Source organism: Sorex fumeus, unplaced genomic scaffold (genome assembly GCF_029834395.1).
Source record: "Sorex fumeus unplaced genomic scaffold, SorFum_2.1 ptg000033l, whole genome shotgun sequence".
Taxonomy (NCBI): domain Eukaryota; kingdom Metazoa; phylum Chordata; class Mammalia; order Eulipotyphla; family Soricidae; genus Sorex; species Sorex fumeus.
The window spans coordinates 31,682,827-31,703,491 of record NW_026606090.1 but is presented as its reverse complement, the minus strand read 5'-3'; the positions used below and the strand labels follow the sequence as shown (position 1 = coordinate 31,703,491).

The 20,665-nt window shown below is 39.1% G+C and overlaps 1 protein-coding gene across 1 annotated transcript in view; it reads right to left on the bottom strand.

The window, feature by feature from the left end:
* Positions 1 to 20,665, bottom strand: part of TINAG (tubulointerstitial nephritis antigen) — a 98,589-nt gene that overhangs the window by 59,281 nt on the left and 18,643 nt on the right. The window contains exons 4-5 of the mRNA XM_056116886.1: positions 20,451 to 20,565; positions 324 to 447 (exon numbers count right to left, since the gene is read on the bottom strand). Coding sequence (XP_055972861.1) covers positions 324 to 447; positions 20,451 to 20,565 — 239 coding nt within the window. The remainder of the gene's footprint in view (positions 1 to 323; positions 448 to 20,450; positions 20,566 to 20,665) is intronic.

Genomic DNA, 20,665 nt, shown 5'->3' with positions numbered 1-20,665 from the left:
TGGTATTAGTCACAGAACAAATTTGGCACCTTTTTTTTCTTTGTTGCTCTATTTATTCACTCTATATTTAAAATGAGACCCAAAAATAAAGATTATTTTCCAATAAACATTTTCAAATAATTTAAAATATTTGAAATATTTGAAAATAACTTCAAATATTTTCAATTTTTTTCAGATTGCTCTCTGTAGTCAGAATACAAAGTTTAATTATAAAATTATTAAATATTTAAATGTTCTAAGACATAAAAATCTTTTACTTACTGTACCAGACACTAGAGTAAAATGAAGATGGAATAAGAAAATAATTTTAATGACTTTATTACTTGCAGTAGAAAATGCCCATGATGCAGCACAGTCTCTCTGATCTAGTGGGCCGTGTGTCCATCCAGGCCACTTATAAGAAGCAACAAAAAACTCTGGAAGAACAGTTGTTGCAGGTAGAGAAGCCTAAATAAGAAAGAAAAAGTAAATGTGTCAGATACATTCAAATGTGTCCCAATAACTATTAGAATAAAATATCGTGTGAATTTTATAACATTCACATTATTATTGAATTACTCTGTATATTCAAATGATCTGAATGACATTCCTCGAAAAAATCATGAGCCATAGAAGATTTTAATTTCACTATATGTAAAAATGACAGTTCAATATGAAAAATCTTTAATATCGTGCTAAGTAATAAGAATACATTTGGGTGCTTTTTCTGAATTTCTCTACAGTGTAACAATTTTAGGCAACATTTCTGTCATCTTGGATCAGAGATTGGCTCATTTGTGAAAGATCACATGATATTATTTAAATTTACATCCACAAATAATGCCTACTTTAATGTCATATTTGATTCTAATATGAATTAATTTTACTGTGACCCATCTATAGTAACATACTTGGAACTCTAAGGCACACCAACTTTCAAAAAACTACTGGGAAATAAAATTGGGAAGAATTGTTCAATATTTTTAAAACCCTTGAAGACAAAAAAAGAACTTCAGGAAATATGCCAAATATACAATAGCATGAGGTCTTAAAAAACATGTTAGAATTCTAAATCCTTTTCAGCTGTCATCTTTCTAAGAAGGCAAATTAAATGTTATGGACTTTGCTCTGTCGATGACACTCAATAAAGATCTAAAACATAACACCCTATGTTTTTTTAGCTTCCCAAGTTTTTGAAAGTTCAATAATTTCACTTTCATAAATAATAGGTTTCAAAAAATTTTTCTTCCTTCCTTGCACCGTTCTTTCCTTCCTTTATGATTTATGCTTCTACACACTAATATCATTTTTGAAACAACGTTTTTGAGTGCTTTGAAGTTTTCTGTGCTGTATCTTTTTAATAGTTCTATAGTATGATGAAATAAGAACACCCTATTTTATGAATGAGGAAAGAAACTTCTACCAGTTTAACAATATGCCAAGTCTCTTGGTTACATGAGGTGGCCCTGAAAAATAGATCCAGGTTTTAGATTTCTTAACACTATCCTCCTTTTGTCATTTCTATATTGTATCAAAAAAAATAGCTTGGATAGTTTTCAAGAAAATAGATATCTGCAAAATCTAGCATTTTACCTATGTCAAAGTCTTACATTTAGGGGCTGGAGTGATATCACAGCAGGTAGGGCATTTGCCTTGCCTTCGACAACCCGGGTTCAATTCCTCCGTCCCTCTCAGAGAGCCCAGCAAGCTACTAAGAGTATCCCGCCTGCATGGCAGAGCCTGGCAAACTGTCTGTGGTGCATTCGATCTGCCAAAAACAGTAACAACAAGTCTCACAATGGAGACGTTACTGGTGCCCTCTCCAGCAAATGGATAGACAAAGGGAAGACAGTGCTACTGTGCTACATTTAGCCTAAACATTAGGCTACTGAGTAGCTTGCAAAAGATAATTACTTGTGACATATAACAGGGGTTTAAAACAAAAGGAAAGACTTAGAATTTACATGTCTACTTGACGATGAACAATGGGAGGACAGTGCTACCGTGCTACTTGAAAAGGAATTTTCAAAATTCCAAAGCATTTGAAATTTCAAAGTTATGGAAGAGTTCACTTTTGATTTTAAAATATATAACTTGACAAGAACGTTATTAAACCCTTTCCATTTCTAAAACTACTACTATTTAAATGAAGAAAGACCCGTACTCCAAGCATCAAGCAGATCACCAGTGAGTGCCTGTATGATCATGTGGAGAGCTGCGATTTTAAACTCCTATGCCCTTAAAGTGATCAAACTGCAGAAAATTAAGAATGGAATAGAATAAATAGCTGCTCTGAGTAGGTAGTCAGAGACCTATAAACTCACCACGGATTCTCTCTAACAAGAATGTATATGTACATTATCCATAGTTCCCAGTGTTATTATATTGGGATAAGAGAATGCTTTAAATGTTACATGCCTTCAAGCGTGCAAAAAACAGATGGAGTGTCAATTGTTCTTTTAACTTGCAAGTTACCTTTGATATTCAAAAGCAGAGCACTTCCAGGAGAGCTCTTATAAGGGCATAACACTAAAGGAGTTACTATTCATTTATCTGCGCACAATTCTGAGTCGTTCTTGATCTCAAAAACAACATACCAAAATCATATCAAGCAATATATAAACTAAGACTACACTAATAAAGAGTAAAAGCAAGTTGAATATTATGAGTAAACAGTCTTGATAGTTCTGCATAGCAAACAGTCTGTATAGTAAATATTCTGTATAGTTGCTGCAGAGAGCTTGGAGTCACGCATGGGTGAGTTTGGAGTCACTACTGGGTGCCAACAGTCCTAGTAATTGTGGCTGCAAAATCAACAACACATGGGCCAGAAAGAGGTGAAGGTATTTGCCTTGCAAGGAGCCGAACCCAGTTCAGTCCCTGACACTGAAGAATGTTCCCAAGAACAAGAGAATGAGATTCAAAACAAAAGTTAAAAAGAAAAAAATTTCTGGTACTAATCTCAGCCATTCCTGGGTGTTAGTCTCCCGTTTTTTTGCTTTATGTTTCCCAGATGAATGCAATCTTTCTGTGTCTATTTCGCTCTTTCTGACTCATTTCGCTTAACATGATACTTTCCATGTAGTACACAGAGGCAGGGTGGGATGGGGGAGGATGGGGGGTGGGAGGGATGCTGGGACCCGTGGTGGTGGAGGATGGGCACTGGTGGATGGATGGGTACTTGATCATTGTATAACTGAAACCCAAGCACAAAAATTTGTAAATCTATAACTGTACCTCATGGTGTTTCACTAATAAAAAAATTTTTTTTAAAAAAAAGACTCATGCTTTTTCACTTTTCACCTTTTCTTGTAAATGTGAAAATCCTTGGGGACATAGCACATAAAGCACTTTCTTTGTATGTGACTGACCTGGGTTCTATCCCCAGCATCCTATATGGTCACCGGAGCACCGCCAGGAATGATTCCTGAGTGCAGAGCCAGGAGTAACCCCTTAGCGTCACTGGGTGTGCCCCACCACCTCAAAAAGTGAAAATTCTTTCAGATTTCTTTCAATTAACAGAAATACACATAAACCGTAGGTATCTTATAGGAGCAAAGTGACATAATGCAAACTTTCAAAAAATGTGACTTTGGATCACTTTATAATTCTAATGTAATGACATAGTCAGGATATTTCTCTTCTGCTCTGTTGAAGCAACAAATACATAGCTATTACTTCAAACACATTTCTGCAGGCTCAAGTTATTTAGAATTTGTTCTCCACATTCCAAAGTCTATCAGAATATTTTTCACAGGGGAGCTATTCAATAAATCTCATTAGAATGAAGAGATATATATCTATCAGTACATTTCATCGCTTGCGAAAAAATAAGTTTATCTTTGAGGTACATTAAACCAAATTATAATACCAGTGTGCATTTGTAGCTTTAAAGACTAGTTTTTTAAAGAATATAAATAAATGACTAATCTTTTTCAGTAATACAATAGAGAAACTACAAGCAAATTACATTTTTATTGAAAACATATTCACTAACCCATTAAACCAGATCAATTCTTGAAGCTCATCTATTGGATCTTCTGAATTTTTTACCACTTACTTAATATCTGTTTTTCTAAAATTAGGCTCATAGATGTGAATTCAAATAGGCACATATTACCAGGCAATTTTATTTTTTATGATAATATACAGTATGAAATAATGATGAGTAAATCTATGCCCTATTATCCTATAATTATTATATCTGTCTGTAGTTAGGGCATTTTAAATAGCATATAAGTAAAAATGAGTATCATATGATAATCTCTTTGTAATTGCTGACGGACATCAGTTTTCCATGATACATTGTCCTTGTTGTCAAATAAAGAATAAAGCACTGCAGCACTGTCCTTCCATTGTTCATTAATTTGCTCGAGCGAGCACCAGTAACTTCTCCATTGTTAGACTTTTTGTTACTGTTTTTGGCATATCAAATACACCACAGTAGCTTGCCAGGCTCTGCTGTGCGGGCTTGCTCGCCAGGCACTCCAAGAGGGACAGAGGAATCAAACCCGGGTTGGCTGTGTGCAAGACAAACACCCTATCCGCTGTGCTGTAAAGAATATATTATATATATATAATAAAATATACACATGTATGTGTATTATATATATATGTATGCTCTTTAAAAACAAGAGGACTTGAATAAAGCAAAACAATCAAAATGTGGTTGAGGAGCCAGTTCAAAGATCTAGAGTACATTCTGACACATGGAGGCCCTGGTTCTATCCCCAGTGTTCCTGTACTCCCCACAAATGTCACAGGAGAAATCCCCAAGCACTGAACCAGGAGAAGCTCCTGAATACTGCCTGGTCCAAAATCAAGAGAAAAAGTACCAAAAGTGTATCTTCTCATCTATATTACAGAAATCCTAAATGACAGTGGTTTGATCATACAAACTCATTGTAAAATATATTTGCTGAGATATTTAATTGTGATTTTAAAAATATTTTAGTTGAACGTCTCCGGGTCTCTCTCCTATTCAACCAGGTACAGCCCGGTGCCCAGGGCTTGGGAGTCTCTCTGGGCATGCGCAGCTAGCTCGATCCCCTAGAACAGCCGGGTTTTTGCTCCCTTGATCTGTGCCCTTTTCAGGAGCCGCAGCCACTAACGCAGCCGCGAAATACTCTCCCACTACATATGGCATAGGAACCATAAACTACCCTCTTAGATGGAACCTTCTCTAGGTTAGCGAAGCTACTAGAAACACAGTAGCCAATAACTCGTAAGCCTATCTCAAATCACACTGCATATCAAGCAGAGTAGTAACAGTGAACGTGACATACTAAACCACACTGGTCACAATGGTAAAGCAACCAAAAAGCCCACCAAACTTTCTTACTGAAGAGTCTAGCCCAGAAGACACCAACAGTACTGTAGTGTTAGACAACCTTTCTGACAAGGAATTCAGATGGGAGCTACTTAGGATGCTTAGGGAACTAAAAGAAAAAATGGAAAGCAATGCCAATAAAAGACAAGAGGATTTGAAGGCAGAAATGAGGAAAATGCAATCGGAAATGTCAGACCTGAAAAACCTGGGAGGTGAATTGAAAAACTCAGTGGAAGGCCTCAGCAGCAGAGTAAGAGCTGCTGAGAACAGAATCAGTGAGCTCGAAGATGAAGTTCAGAGACTCTCCAGAAAAGAGCAGAAAATGGAAAAGAGACTCACAATTCGGGAACAGATAGCAAGAGAAGACCGTGATGAAGCCAAGAGGGGTAACATAAGAATTATTGGAGTCCCAGAGGGATGGGAAGAAAACCTTGATGAAGAAGAAACTGTCAAAGACATCATTGCTACAAAGTTTCCAGAGCTGAAGAAAACCTGTGGCCACATTCAGGAGGCCCGAAGGGTACCAGCTAGAGGAAATCCGAATAAAAATACCCCAAGACACATTTTGATCAAAATGACCAAAACCTTAGACAGAGACAAAATTCTGAAAGCAGCAAGATCGAAGACAGAAATCTCTTGCAAAGGAGCATCCTTAAAATTCACAGCTGATTTTTCTGATGAAACCCTCATGGCCTGAAAACAGTGGTGGGACATAGTGAAAAATCTCAATGAAATAAATGCCTCTCCAAAAATACTTTAACCAGCCCGAGACTCTAATTCATAATAGAAGGAACAACACACAGTTTCACAGACAAACAACAGCTCAGGAACTTCATAGACTCAAAATCCTGGTTACAAGAACAACTAAATGGGCTACTTTAAGGCAAGAGAGGCCCCTCAAATACACCAAATTTCAACAGAACAATGGGACAAAATCCCATAACAATAATCTCTCTCAATGTCAATGGGCAAAACGCACCAATTAAAAGACATAGAGTGGCAGGATGGATTAGAAAATTGAACCCAACATTCTGCTGCCTGCAAAAAACGCATCTCAATAGTCAAAGCAAACACAGACTCAGAGTCAAAGGCTGGAAAACAATCCTACAGGCGAACAGCTCCCATAAAAAAGCTGGGGTAGCCATCCTAATATCAGGCCACATCGATTTCAGAGTGAAGAAGGTCATAAGAGACAGTGAAGGCCATTTCTTATTGATCAGAGTATCTGTACAACAGGAAGAACTTACAACAATAAATGTATATGCACCTAATGAGAGACCAGCAAAGTACTTAAAACAACTACTCATAGATTTGGAAAAAGACATCAATAGCAACACAATACTAGTGGGAGACTTCAACACCGCTTTGTCACCTCTTGATAGATCAACCAGACTCAAGCTTAGCAAGGACATATTTCACCTGAGGGAAACAATGGAAGAAAGGGACTTAGTAGATATATACAGGACACTTCATCCACAAAAAGAAGAATACACATTCTTCTCAAGCGTACATGGAACATTCTCCAAGATAGACCACATGCTGAGCAACAAAACATACCTCCATAAAATTAAGAAGATAGAGAGATTGTATCAACAATCTTCTCAGAACACAATGCGCTGAAATTAGAAGTAAATCACACACAAAAACAGAAAACTAAATCAAACACCTGGAAATTAAACAATGCGCTATTGAACAACGAGTGCCTTAGAAAGGAAATCAAAGAGGAAATCCAAAGATTCCTAGAAATGAATGAAAATGAGGACACGAGTTACCAAAACTTATGGGACACAGCAAAGGCTGTGTTAAGAGGAAAGTTTATAGCTCTACAAGCATTCCTCAGGAAGGAGGAGCGAGCACACATAAATAACCTAACCTCACAGCTTAAGAGCTTGGAGAAGGACCAAAAAAAGGAGCACAACCCGAACAGGAGAAAGGAAATAATAAAACTGAGCAGAGATTAACGAGATGGAAACCCAAAAAACAATCCGAAAGATCAATGAAACCAAGAGCTGGTTCTTTGAGAAAATTAACAAGATCGATAAGCCTCTAGCAAAACTGACAAAGAAAGGGAGAGAGAAAACCCTAATAAACCGAATCAGAAATGAAAAGGGGGTCATTACAACAGAAACTACAGAAATTCAAAGGATCCTCAGGGAGTACTTTGAGAAGCTTTATGCCACGGAACATCTAAAACCTCGAGGAAATGGATAAATTCCTAGACTCCTACAGACTCCCAAGGCTGAACCAAGAAGACCTGGAATACCTGAACAGACCTATCACCATCAAGGAAATTGAAATGGTAATGAAAAGTCTCCCCAAGCACAAAAGTCCTGGCCCAGATGGATTCACTAGTGAATTCTTCCAAATCTTTAAAGAGGACTTACTCCCGATGATCTTTAAGCTTTTCCACGAAATTGAAATATCAAAAACACTTCTGAACAGTTTCTACGAAGCAAGTATCACACTGATACCAAAAGCAGACAGAGATACCACAAAGAAAGAGAATTACAGGCCGATATCCCTGATGAACACAGATGCAAAGATCCTCAACAAACTACTAGCAAATAGAATCCAACTACTCATCAAAAAGATCATACACCATGACCAAGTAGGATTCATCCCAGGGATGCAAGGATGGTTTAACATTCGAAAATCAATCAACATAATCCATCATATCAAGAAAAGAAAAGATAAAAAGCATATGATTATATCAATAGATGCAGAGAAAGCATTTGACAAGATCCAGCACCCCTTTATGATGAAAACCCTAGCCAAAATCGGTATAGAGGGGGCTTTCCTCAACATAGTTAAAGCCATCTACCACAAGCCTACAGCAAGCATCATCCTCAATGGGGAAAAACTGAGAGCCTTCCCTCTAAGATCAGGGACGAGACAAGGATGCCCACTATCTCCATTGCTGTTCAATATAGTACTGGAAGTACTTGCAATAGCGATTAGGCAAGAAAAAGATATTAAGGGCATTCAGGTAGGAAAGGAAGAAATCAAGCTCTCACTATTCGCAGATGATATGATACTCTACTTAGAGAACCCAATAACCTCCACCAAAAAACTCCTAGAAACAATAGACTTGTATAGTAAAGTTACAGGCTATAAAATCAATACCCAAAAGTCCATGGCTTTCCTATACGCAAACAGAGAGAGAGAAGAAAGTGACATGAAAAAAACAATCCTGTTCACAATTTTGACCCAGAAAATCAAGTACCTAGGAATCAGCTTAACTAGGGAATTAAAGGACCTGTACAAAGAAAACAACAAAACGCTACTTCAGGAAATAAAAGAGGACATGAGGAAATGGAAAGATATCCCCTGCTCATGGGTCGGGAGACATAACATTGTCAAAATGGCAACACTACCGAAAGCATTATATAAATTCAATGCAATCCCTATAAGGATACCCATGACATTCTTCAAAGAAATGTAGCAAACACCCCTGAAATTTATATGGATAATAAGCCCCCACGAATAGCTAAAGCAATTCTTGGGAAAAAGAAAATTGTAGGAATCAACCTCCCTAACTTCAAACTCTACTACAAAGCAGCAATAATTAAAACAGCATGGTACTGGAACAAAGGCAGAACTGCAGACCAATGGAACAGGGTTGAATACACTGACATATCCCCTCAATCATATGATAATCTAATCTTTGATAAAGCTGCAAGTAATGTGAAGTGGAGTAAGGAAAGCCTCTTTAACAAATTGTGCTGGCATCACTGAACAGCTACATGCAAAAAAAAATGGGCTCAGAACTCTGCCTAACACCGTGTACAAAAGTATGATCAAAATGGATTAAAGACCTCAACATCAGACCAGAAACCATAAGGTACATTGAAGATAAAGTTGGCAAAACCCTCCATGACATTGAAGCTAATGGTATCTTCAAAGGTGTCACGCCACTGGCCGAGCAAGTGAAAACAGAGATAGAAAAATGGGACTATGTTAAACTAAGAAGCTTCTGCACCTCAAAAGAAACAGTGACCAAAATACAAAGACAGTCTACAGAATGGGAAAGGATATTCACCCAATACTGATCTGATAAGGGGTTGATAATAAGGATATACAAAACACTGGTTAAACTCCACAAGAAAAAAACATCCAACCCCAACAAGTAATGGGGCAACGAAATTAACAGAAACTTTCTCAAAGAAGAAATCTGAATGGCAAAAAAGCACATGAGAAAATGCTCTACATCATTAATCATCAAGGAGATGCAGATCAAAACCACAAAGAGATACCATCTCACACCTCAGAGACTGGCCCACATTCAAAAGAACAAAAGCAACCGATGCTGGCGTGGATGTGGTGAGAAGGGGACACTCCTTCATTGTTGTGGGAATGTCGACCGGTTCAGCCCTTCTGGAAAACAGTATGGATGATTCTCAAAAAATTAGAAACTGAGCTCCCATTTGACCCAGCAATAGCACTCCTGGGAATATATCCCAGAGAGGCAAAAATGTATAGTTGAAGTGACATCTGCACTTGTTTGTTCATTGCAGCACTCTTTACAATAGCCAGAAACTGGAAGAAACCTGAATGCCCAAGAACAGATGACTGGTTAAAGAAACTTTGGTACATCTACACAATGGAGTACTATGTAGCTGTTAGAAAAGATGAAATCATAAAATTTACATACAAGTGGTACAACATGGAAAGTATCATGCTAAATGAAATGAGTCAGAAAGAGAGGGATAGACATAGAAAAATTGCATTCATCTGGGGGATATAAAGTAACAAAATATGAGATTAATACCCAAGAATAGCTGAGATCAGCACCAGGACGATTACTCCATAGCTTAGAGGCCAGCCGGGCATTCTAGGGGAAAGGACAGCTCAGATTAGATAAGGGAGCACCAAATAAAGGGTGTTTGGAGGATCCTCCCAGGAGGGGAGATGCATGTCGAAAGTAGACTATGGACTGATCATGTTTGCCACTCAAAGCCTCTTTTGCAGACCACAACACCCAAAAGGAGAGAGAAAACAAAAGGGAATGCCCTGCCACAGAGGCAGGGTGGGATGGGGGGGGGGAGGGTGGAAGGGATATTATCCATGGTGGTGGAAAGTGGGCACTGATCGAGGGATGTGTATTTGATCATTGTATAATCGAAACCCAAACACAAAAAATTGTAAATCTACAACTGTACTTCATGGTGTTTCACTAATAAAAAGAAAAAAAATATTTTAGTTATGATTCAATATTTCTAAATTATCATAAGTCAAATTTATGGACATTTTTTGAGTCTCCTTTTAAAATATTTTAATTTAAAAAGTGGTGATTATTGGGGTATGGTGCCACCAGCAGGTCATTCTGTACCTTTAAGGTGAGTGTATCAGCAGCCTGATGGCAATGTCAGACTTTCAGATACCCCAAAATTGCTGCTGTGCCTTTGGCCAGACCCCAAAACCTTGGGACAAAGTTTACCAAAAAAGTAAACAGCCAAAAGTTAGGTATGTGGGAGACACACCCACAAACCACCTCCGGCTCAGCTATATAATTGGAGGCATGGCCTCTCTGGTTCCTGATCGAACTGCTTAACAGCCATGATCCCAGAGACTCAGAAATGAATCTCAGAATCCAACGGCTATTGGCAGAAATGCATCCTGTTCCTGCAGTAGATTACTGGCGCTGGGCCACTCCAGGTGGGAATAGGTTTTTTGCCTTGGCCTGTTGCCCCTGGCAGCCCGGTGACCGCCATCCTCCAGAGGCCACTGGACAGTCAGGTTTGGGACTGCTGTGACGAGACACGCAGGGCCTCACCAGGTGGGGGTGGATCCAGCCCTTTCATCCCCAACCTAACGAGACCCTGAGTCCCCACCTACAAATGGCCTCTCTGCCTCCTGATCAAGCTGATTAACAGCCATGATCCCAGAGACTCAGAAAAAATTCTCAAAACCCAGCGGCTTTTGGCAGAAATGCATCTGAACCGCATACAAGGTTGCCGCCACCTCAGAGTTTATTGGAAAGCCAGGTATGAGCTGGCAGTGATGGGACAAATGCAGTCTCATGAGAAGGGGGGTAGTACCAGCTCGTCCTTCACGCCCTACTGAGGTCAGCGGGTCTCTGGCATGGCCATGGCTCCAGAGGCAAAAGGCAGCTTGCAGCAGAAAAGTGAATGGACGATGCATTGAACTATGGCACCATGCCTTCCAGGGAAGGAAAGGGTGTTGCTCCCTTCCGCCTTTTTCCCCCTGGCAGCAAGGTGGCCGCCACCTCAGAGCTTATAGGAAAGCCAGGTATGAGCTGGCGGTGATGGGGCAACTGCAGTCTCATGGGAAGGGGGGCAGTACCAGCTTGTCCTTCACGCCCTACCAAGGTCACGATTTGCCCTCTCTGAGCAGCTCTCCGCCATGGCCATAACAACAGATGCACAGAAACCAATCTCGTAATTATCTGGCTCTTTGCAGAAATCCAAAATCGCGTGGCCACGATAGCGGCCACAAGACATTATATGATTCTCATAACCAGCTATAGAAAACAAAAGTATTTCACAATGCCTTTTCAGCAATTCTGATTGCTGGAGGGAGAATTCTAAACAATAATGGTACATCTTTTGTCAAAATAAAAGTGGTTATTGTGTACCTATGAACTTCTAGATCAGAATAATGTATTCAAGTTTATTAGTGTGTTTTTAAACTGAGATAGTTTTCATTATGCTAATTTGATTTTAAAAAAATAAATTAATTAAATTATGAAAAAAAAAAGTAAGGTGGAGTTCATGCCCGATTCAATCAGCTAATTAGTGGCTGAATAAATAGCAGTACTCCTACATTAAAAAAAAAGTGGTGTTTAAAAATATTGTGAGCAGGATTGGAGAGAATATAAGAGGGAAGGTATTGCACGTAGCCAACCCAGATTTCACCCCAAACAACAAGGGGTCCTCTTGAGCACTGCCAGGATTGATTTCTGAGTGCAAAGAAAGGAGAAAATTTGAGCACCATCAGGTGTGGCCTACAAACCAAAAAGATACTGTGAGCAAATGAAAAAACTAAATGTAATGGAGAATTACACTGGAAAATATTTGACGATAGTTCCAGTTTTAACGGAATCAAATTAGAGCCTTACAAATTCATACCTTGAAACTGAGAAGGATAGGGCTGGTCCATAGAGACTATGAAATGGAGCCGTCATGGACCTACAGTCCCCGTTCTTCGTATCGTCATCCTAAACAGACAGCTATTTTGCTGCCATGTTCTGTACATACAGTATACGACTCTGTATGCCCAACTATGCATGAGCACCTTTCCCCTAATAACCAGACATGACTTTCATAAAAGCTCCTAAATTGTTATAGACATATATCAATCTAGCTCTACTTGACATAGAACCAACCCCCTCTTCCTCTTTTGGAACGGGTTGCCTCTAAGCCATGTCAGGTTCATGCTCTCAATTCAGAGAAGTTGCCTCTTCACCAATAAAGACACCCATACTTTATTTTTGCACTTTTGGGTCAAACTCCATTGTATTTAGGGCTTACTCTTGACTCAACACTCAGGGATCACTCCTGGTGGGGTCAGGGTACCATATGTGATGCCAGGGATCGAACCTGGGTCAGTCTTGTTCAAGGCACTATACTATCTCTCTAGCTTTCGTCATACTTTTTTCATTAATACTTTCTATGAGTCCTAGATTATAGAACCAACCAATCCTAATTTAGCAGAGGGCAAAAATTTATGCTATTTAAGCATATAATATTTTGATTGTTATCACTCTCAGTTGAGCCAAATCCTTACTATTAAAATACTGCCTTTAAATCTACTCAGTCAAAACAATATTTCACTGAAGAACAGCATAGCATCAAATAAAAGAAACACTGCAATTTCAGAGGTGTAACACATAAAAAATTTTGCATCTGGAAATTGATGAATCATGAAATTTTCTAAAATGAGTTCCTCAGAATTCTAGTTCTACAGCATAATAATAGATAATTACAAGAGGAGTTGATTAATCAAGTAGTTGTGAGAAACACTGGTTTTGAAAATTCAATAGATTTTATCCTCACTCACTGAAATGTATTTTATAAACTGTGTTGTAAGACTCTTAAGACATGTAAATAAAGTTCATAATTTTAAATATTGATGATTCAATGCAAAGCATTTTTTTCATATCATTTTTATCTGAGGCATCAAAGGACTGCTATGTCCTGGAACATACTTTTGGAAGAACCATCTGGAATGGACAGAACTGGGTTTTGAGAAGTCAGAAACACCACATTTATTTTTAGAGATTTTCCCTGAGGTGAACAGTTAGGTTCCACCATGCTGTTCAAGTCATGTTCAATTATGTCACAGTCTGAGCATCCAACTATGACTAGTTCAGGAAAACAAAGCTAAAAGTGCCAATAGTAATTTGAGAGATAAGACATTTTGTTATAATGTCTTATAGCTGAACACTGAAAGCAACCGGGTATAGATTTTCTCAAATCTACTGAAGGGTTTGCAAGGGCCTCAGGACATACATGGCAATGCTTTGATGGTCTTTGAATTTTGAGACTCTTGATTCAGAGATAGCAAGAATACTGAGGGCTTTTAACCCCTCCAGATGAGAAGGATCGAGATGAGCTGATGGAAAACTATCCGTAAGCAAACTCCATCATACTGACTATGTCTCTGTGCCATTGCATCACCAGAATCTATCATTTGGGGAGACTAATGCCATTCATCCCAGTTCATGTGTGTGAAAGTAAAACATTAATTTTATAAAGATAAAGCTATTTTTGTTCATTATTAAAAAACATAACTATGTAAGCCTTTTGTGCACTTTTATAATTATTACTCTTGTTTCCACAGAAACTTCCATTTACAAAGGTAATATAGTTTATCATATTCAAGTAGAAGGCATTTTTCTAATCAAATTAAAAAATTTAAACCTTTTTTCCTTTAACCAAAGGTACTTCATTTTTGTTTTATTTTGAATGATGGAGGTAGGCAGTGGGTTGGCCTATCTGGTGGTGCTCAGGAACTATTTCCAGACTGGGACTGGGTTTGTTTCTAGAAATATTCAGTTGACATGTAGAGCCAAGATGGCACCCAGGGGTCCTGCATATAAAGTACATACTCTTAGACCTCTGAACTATCTATGCTGCACAATAATTAACATTATTTAGATTAAAAGCTACCGAAATATATTGAAAGAGGAAACACTCTTTTGAGAAACTTTTGTAATGAGACATGCAACTTATAACAACTCAGAAAAATCCAATCACATACTGTGAATCATCATAAAATGCAAAATACATATTTGATATCATAAATATTATATAACATTTATACATATCATGTAATATAAAGTTAAGTTACATATGTCTGGTGATCAAATATCTAGATAACTAAATACATTTTATTTCTCATCTCAATAATGGGTGATTTTTAAATTTATCATTCAATAGATAAAATGTTCTTTAATCATAGGGAAAATAGCATATTCACTTATTACTTACAATTCCAATTAAAACGCATAAAAATTTGCATTGGTAAGTAGGAGAAATAGTAGCAAACTATGAATTGAATGCAGCCTTCTGTGCTGACTGTAAGATTGACAATAAACATCTGTGCTGATAAAGATCGGAAGAAAGTGTGTTCTGATCCTTAGTGAGTAGAGGATCATTTATTCCCATGTGTAATTCATCTTGTTCTCTCTTTTGATGTATGGATGTGATTTCACCTTATTTTCCTTATGTCTCATTAGGATGTGGGGAAATCACTTTGATTTTGATAAAAAAAAACACATAAGTAAAAATTGTAGTTAAACTTTAAACTTGCAGGATTTTAATTGACCCCTTGCAGTGTACTCAATTTTGGAAGCATCTGTCAAATGGTTTAGAGCTCCATGACATGTCACTAGGGCACATCATGAAAAAATAAGCTTCTGTCCTGCTTCCATTCTGTATCTGAGCTGTTTTGTTACAAATATTGGTATGACAAGACCAAAGTTATAGTGTGCCGGTCTGAACAAAGCATTAGAACATCTTTATTGCAAGTATAAGGATTCTAATCCATGGAGACCAGAGAGATAGTACAGAGAGTAGGGAGTTTGCCTTGCATATAACTGACCCGGGTTCCATCCCTTGCATCCCATATGGTCCCCAGAGCTTTCCCAGGACTGAGTTCTGAATACAGAGCCAGGATAACCCCTAAACATCCCTGGGGTGATCCAAAAACCTGATTTAAAAAAAGAATTTCTGGTTCATGGAACAAACATTTGATATATTAAGTCTTAGAAGATGCAATGACCTATTTTGGACCATAAGGAGGCAAAACCACAGTTTTCAGCATTTATGTTTGTGAGTAGAATTATTACCCTTTTAAAAGCCAGCTTTTAACTAAGTCCATACAACATAAAGTTTTAGTTGACTAACAGAAGTGGTTCACTCATTTAAGCACTCTAAAATATTTTAGTATAGAACAATTTGAAACAAAACTGTCTAACCAAAACATAGCTTTGAACAATAACAGCTTCAGGCAAAAGTTAGGACTGAGTGATTGGGCAGCACATGACATAATTCTGATGTGGGTGAAGTGAGTCTTCATACAAAAGAAGCTCTATGGTCTAGGGATCTCTGGCAACCCCTATTCTGCAATTTACCCTCAATTTTCCTTTCATCCACTCTGCTTGAATACGAAAAGAGAAAATAAATTCTCACTTTCTCTTTTCTGTTCTCTCTGTTCTCACTAGGACTGTCCACCAGAAAAGGCCCCCAAAACCCTTAAGCTGCTTTGTCCCAATGTCCCACTATCATTATTCCTGTTCTTCATTGTTACTGATCACACATTATTTAAAAGAAAAATTGTTTGAATTGACCTAATTTGCATTGAGTAAACATATTTTCATATTTATACGATCATGAAACTGTGGAGTAACTAATATTTCTCTAACTTCTGCTTAGCAGACGCTTCTAGGAAGAGTGCTTTCAGCTGAAGCATGAATCCAGGAACCCAGCTAGGAAAGAGATGAGCTTTCCCAGAAAGCAAGAATGACTCATGGCTCATCTTTCCATTCACAATAAAAAAAAATCAACTCTAATTTGCATGTGTGTGCTGAAGGAAAGGGAGATGTCTTGGAGGAGAGAGGCGGTCATGTCTCTCAGCAAACCATTGTGGACACTGGGCACTAGCAGCCCTGACTATACACGGAGTCCATCCTGTGTTAAAATTGTTTTTTAAATTGGAGAAAAATAGCGAAAAAATGCTATTCAGAAACTTATCCACAAAAGAACATTCATTTCACTGTCCTCAGAAGTAATTTGATACATTGGGGTCCTTTCTATGTAGTCACCAGACTAAGATGAAACTTAATTTTAGCTTTTTTGTATTTACTAGTTCAACTCAGTTCATGTTGACTTTATCTTCTTCCTAGAAGTACTGGTATTTCTGATTTTCTCATACTTTCTCATTTTAGAACAAGACAAAACTCGGAAGTGTTTTGAAAGGCCCTCCATTTCCCAAGCTGCTATTCCCTGGAAATAAACTATTTCCTGGCCTTGCGTTATAAGCAGGTAATTGGAACCCTAACAGGCTAGTTGAAAAATCCTTATTATTTTCCCAGGAGTACTTGGCAGTTATATTACATTAATCCATAGCACTAGGTAATCCAATTACCTCCAAACACTAATCATTATGATTCTTCATTCAGACATCAGCACAAATACCACCACAGCAAATTTTATGCAAAAATAAATAAATAAACAAACCCTCATCAGTCAGTAAATGATTCAAAACTAGATTTCCTTTTCTGTGTGATGGCAAATACAAATTCAAGGAAAAAAATAGACTTTGTTATTTTCTAAAGATGTATAAAATTACAAATTGCAAAATATTGAAATTTAAACTGAGATGTTAACATAATGTATTTAATGTTCTCCACCCAAAAGAGAATTTGGTCGACTGAGACTCCAATAGAAGCAAAGAGAAACACAATTCTTATGAAGAATTGATTTCTCTTTACTTGAGTGATCCTGTCTCCTTTTTCCCCTCAGGTGAACACAGAATGAAAAAGAAAACAGGATGGGATAAAAAAAAAAAAACCAATAACTACTTTTTTGGCTAGTTGAGTCTAGAGTGGGGCCACTAACAACCATTTATCTGAACCATACCTCTAAAGATTTTATGCTCTATTAACTGTAGGAAAGATTCAAAACCATAGTCAAGTTTAGATTTTCCAAAAATTTATGCTCATACAAAATGAGAGAGCCTTTTCTTCCTTTGAACTTGGATCAGTCAAAACTGACTTCCAGAAAATCAGGGACCATTTGGAAGGCAGTTCATTTGAATTGTCCAGATTTCACAATTTTAGGAATTCTGTGGTGGTTTTTCAGATTTCTTGATCTCAAAAGAGTGTGACTTCTCTCCGTCTCAACTTTGTGTGCTTGTGTTTAAAAAGTGAGCAGTAATGGCAAGCACTCTGAGGTAGATGAGCATGAAAATGCTTTGAAGAGTACTTACTTAGCTCACATCTACCAGTAGATCGCTATTATTATCCTTTTTCAGACCAGTTAAAATTTAGACTGTTTCTATTACTGGACTTTGAATTAGAATGATAAATGTGGGAATTATATTTCTCTAAAGCAAAGAACGTTAAACATCAAACCTGTGGGTTTCTAACTCATCCGCCAGCAAACAGCCCTGCTTGCTCCTGAGGCTGAGAGCACAGGCAGTGGGCTGATGTCTTCATTGTGGTGGAGCACTCCATTCCTGGTGAGGCTCCTCTGCCTCTCCTTTGAGAACAGGCAGTTGAATCCAATCTACATCTCAACTGGAAAATTTAAGTGCTTAAGGTAACAGAGGGGCAGGTGGTAAAAGTGCCCCGCCAGCTGTTGAGAAGACTAGAGTGTCAGAAGTCTTTTTAAACAAGATTTCTATTATCACAAGGTATCACTGTATCACTGTCATCCTGTTGTTCATCGATTTCCTCAAACAGGCACCAGTAACATCTCCTTTATCCTAGCCCTGAGATTTTAGAAAGTGCCACATTCGACGCTCCTTCAGAGTCAGGGAAATGAGACCCAATATTGTTACTGGTTTTTGGCACACTGAATACCCATATAAAACCAAGCTCCTGAAGAGAACAGCGCAGAGTCTCCTGCCCCCATGCCTGGCTCTCCTCGTCAGGGCCCCTTGGAGGGGGATGGGTTGAGTTTTCTTCCCCACCCTGAGCGGAGCTCTGGCAGCCAAAGACGTCCAGAACCAGCCACAAACATGCTGAGACCACTCTCCACATGCATGAAGGTACTGGCAGAGGAACAAAGGCATGCGGGTCCCGGGGCTGAGATCTCCAAGCCTGCTCAGATCGGGGCTGAGTATCCTCCACTCAGATCCTCCAAATTCCAGTAGGCAGGGGCCACACTCACCAACTGGCCCCCTGGTGCCGTGTAATCCCATCAACGGCCAATACCCAGAGACTATAAAACCCAGCTCCCAGAAGCGACATCTTATTATCTCATTCTTACTTTGGATAACCTGGCAGGCTACCAAATGTAACCTGTCCACACGGCAGAGTCTGGCAAACTCCCCGTGGCAAACCCAAGATGCCAAATACCAGTAACAATGATGGGTCTCATTCTCCTAACACTGAAAGAGCCTTGACTATGGCACTTTTTAAAATCTCTAGGCTAAAACGAAGAAGACGTTACTGGGGCCTGCTTGAGGCAATCAATGAACAACAGGATGATAGTGATCATGATCAAATACCCCACGTGGAGTTTGTCAGACTCTGCTGTGAGGGCAGGATACTCTCGGTAGTCTGCTGGGTTCTCCAGAGTAAGAGCTAGATAATAAGCTCTGCTTCCAGGATCTGGGTTTTATAGTCTCTGGGTCTTGGCCATTGATGGGATTACATGGCTCTGGGGCAGTTGATGGGTGTAACGCCTACCTACTGGGAGATGGAGGATCTGGGTGGAGGAGGCCCAGTCCCGATCTGAGCAGGCATGGAGATCTCAGCCCCGGTTCCAACATGCCTGGGTTACTCTGCTGGTTCCTTCATGCATGAGGCTCATCCAAACAAGACCCAGAGACTTTAAAACCCAGATCCTGGAAGAGAACAGCACAGCGCCTCCTGACCCTGCGCCTGGCTATCCTCACGGGAACCCCTTCAAGGGGGGTGGGTTGAGGTTCCCTCCTGCCCTGAGCAGAGCCCCAGTAGCTGAAGACCTCTGGAACTAACCACAGCCATGCTGAGACCACTCTCCACACGTTCAGACGAGCCTCACGCATGAAGGAACGGACAGAGGAACCCAGGTGTGTGGGACCAGGGACTAAGATCTCCAAGCCTGCTCAGATCAGGACTGGGTCTCCTCCACCCAGATCCCCCATCTTCCAGTAGCTAGACAGTTTCACCCACCAACTGCCCCTGGCTCCATGTAATCCCATCAATGGCCAAGACCCAGAGACTATAAAACCCTGTTCCTAGAAGAGAACAGTGCAGAGTCTCCTGCCCCTGTGACTGGCTGTCCTCACCGGAGCTCCTTGGAGGGGGACGGGTTGAGTTTTCCTCCCTGCCCCGAGCAGAGCCCCGGCAGCCAAAGACCTCCAGAACCAGCCACAGCCATCACAATATAACCCTTCTTATTTATTTGGAAAAAAATCAATACAATATTACAAGGCATAAGAACATTAAGAAAAATGGAAAATTTGACAAGGAATTTGTTAGGTAATTTGAAGACATTCTTTTAATGGAAATTCTGACAATATGGGAGGATAAACTTCACTGATCATTATAGATAAGTCTGAAATTGGAGCAAGAGCACAGTGGTAGGGTATTTGCCTTGCACGTGGCAGACCCGATCAACTCGGGTTCAATTCCTCTGCCCCTCTCGGAGAATCCAGCAAGCTACTGAGAGTATCTAACCCGCACGGCAAAGCCTGGCAAGCTATCCTTGACATATTCTATATACCAAACACAGTAACAAGTCTCACAATGGAGACATTACTGGACCTGCTCCAGCAAATCGATGAACAATGGGAGTGACAGTGACAGTGACTTATTCCGTGCGATAATGAATCAACAAGATAGAAATATTCATTCTAATGAATTCACAAAATAATGGAAAAAGATAAATGATTGTTTTTTGCATATATGAACACTCGTACACACACACACACACACACACACACATAAAGTCAAAGAATCACTTACTGTAACTTCATTCATACTTAGAAGCTTGGGACTAGGTGGGAAGGTACCAAGACGATTTTTGAGACCTTCTTCTAAAGTCATTCCCCAGAATTGGCTGTAGTTTTGAGCTGTCCATCTGCCTTACAAATGAAAGAGAAAAAATATGTATAGACTATGTAATACCACTTTTATAAAAATGTGGTCATTTTAACTTCTGAAATTATGCAGATACATTC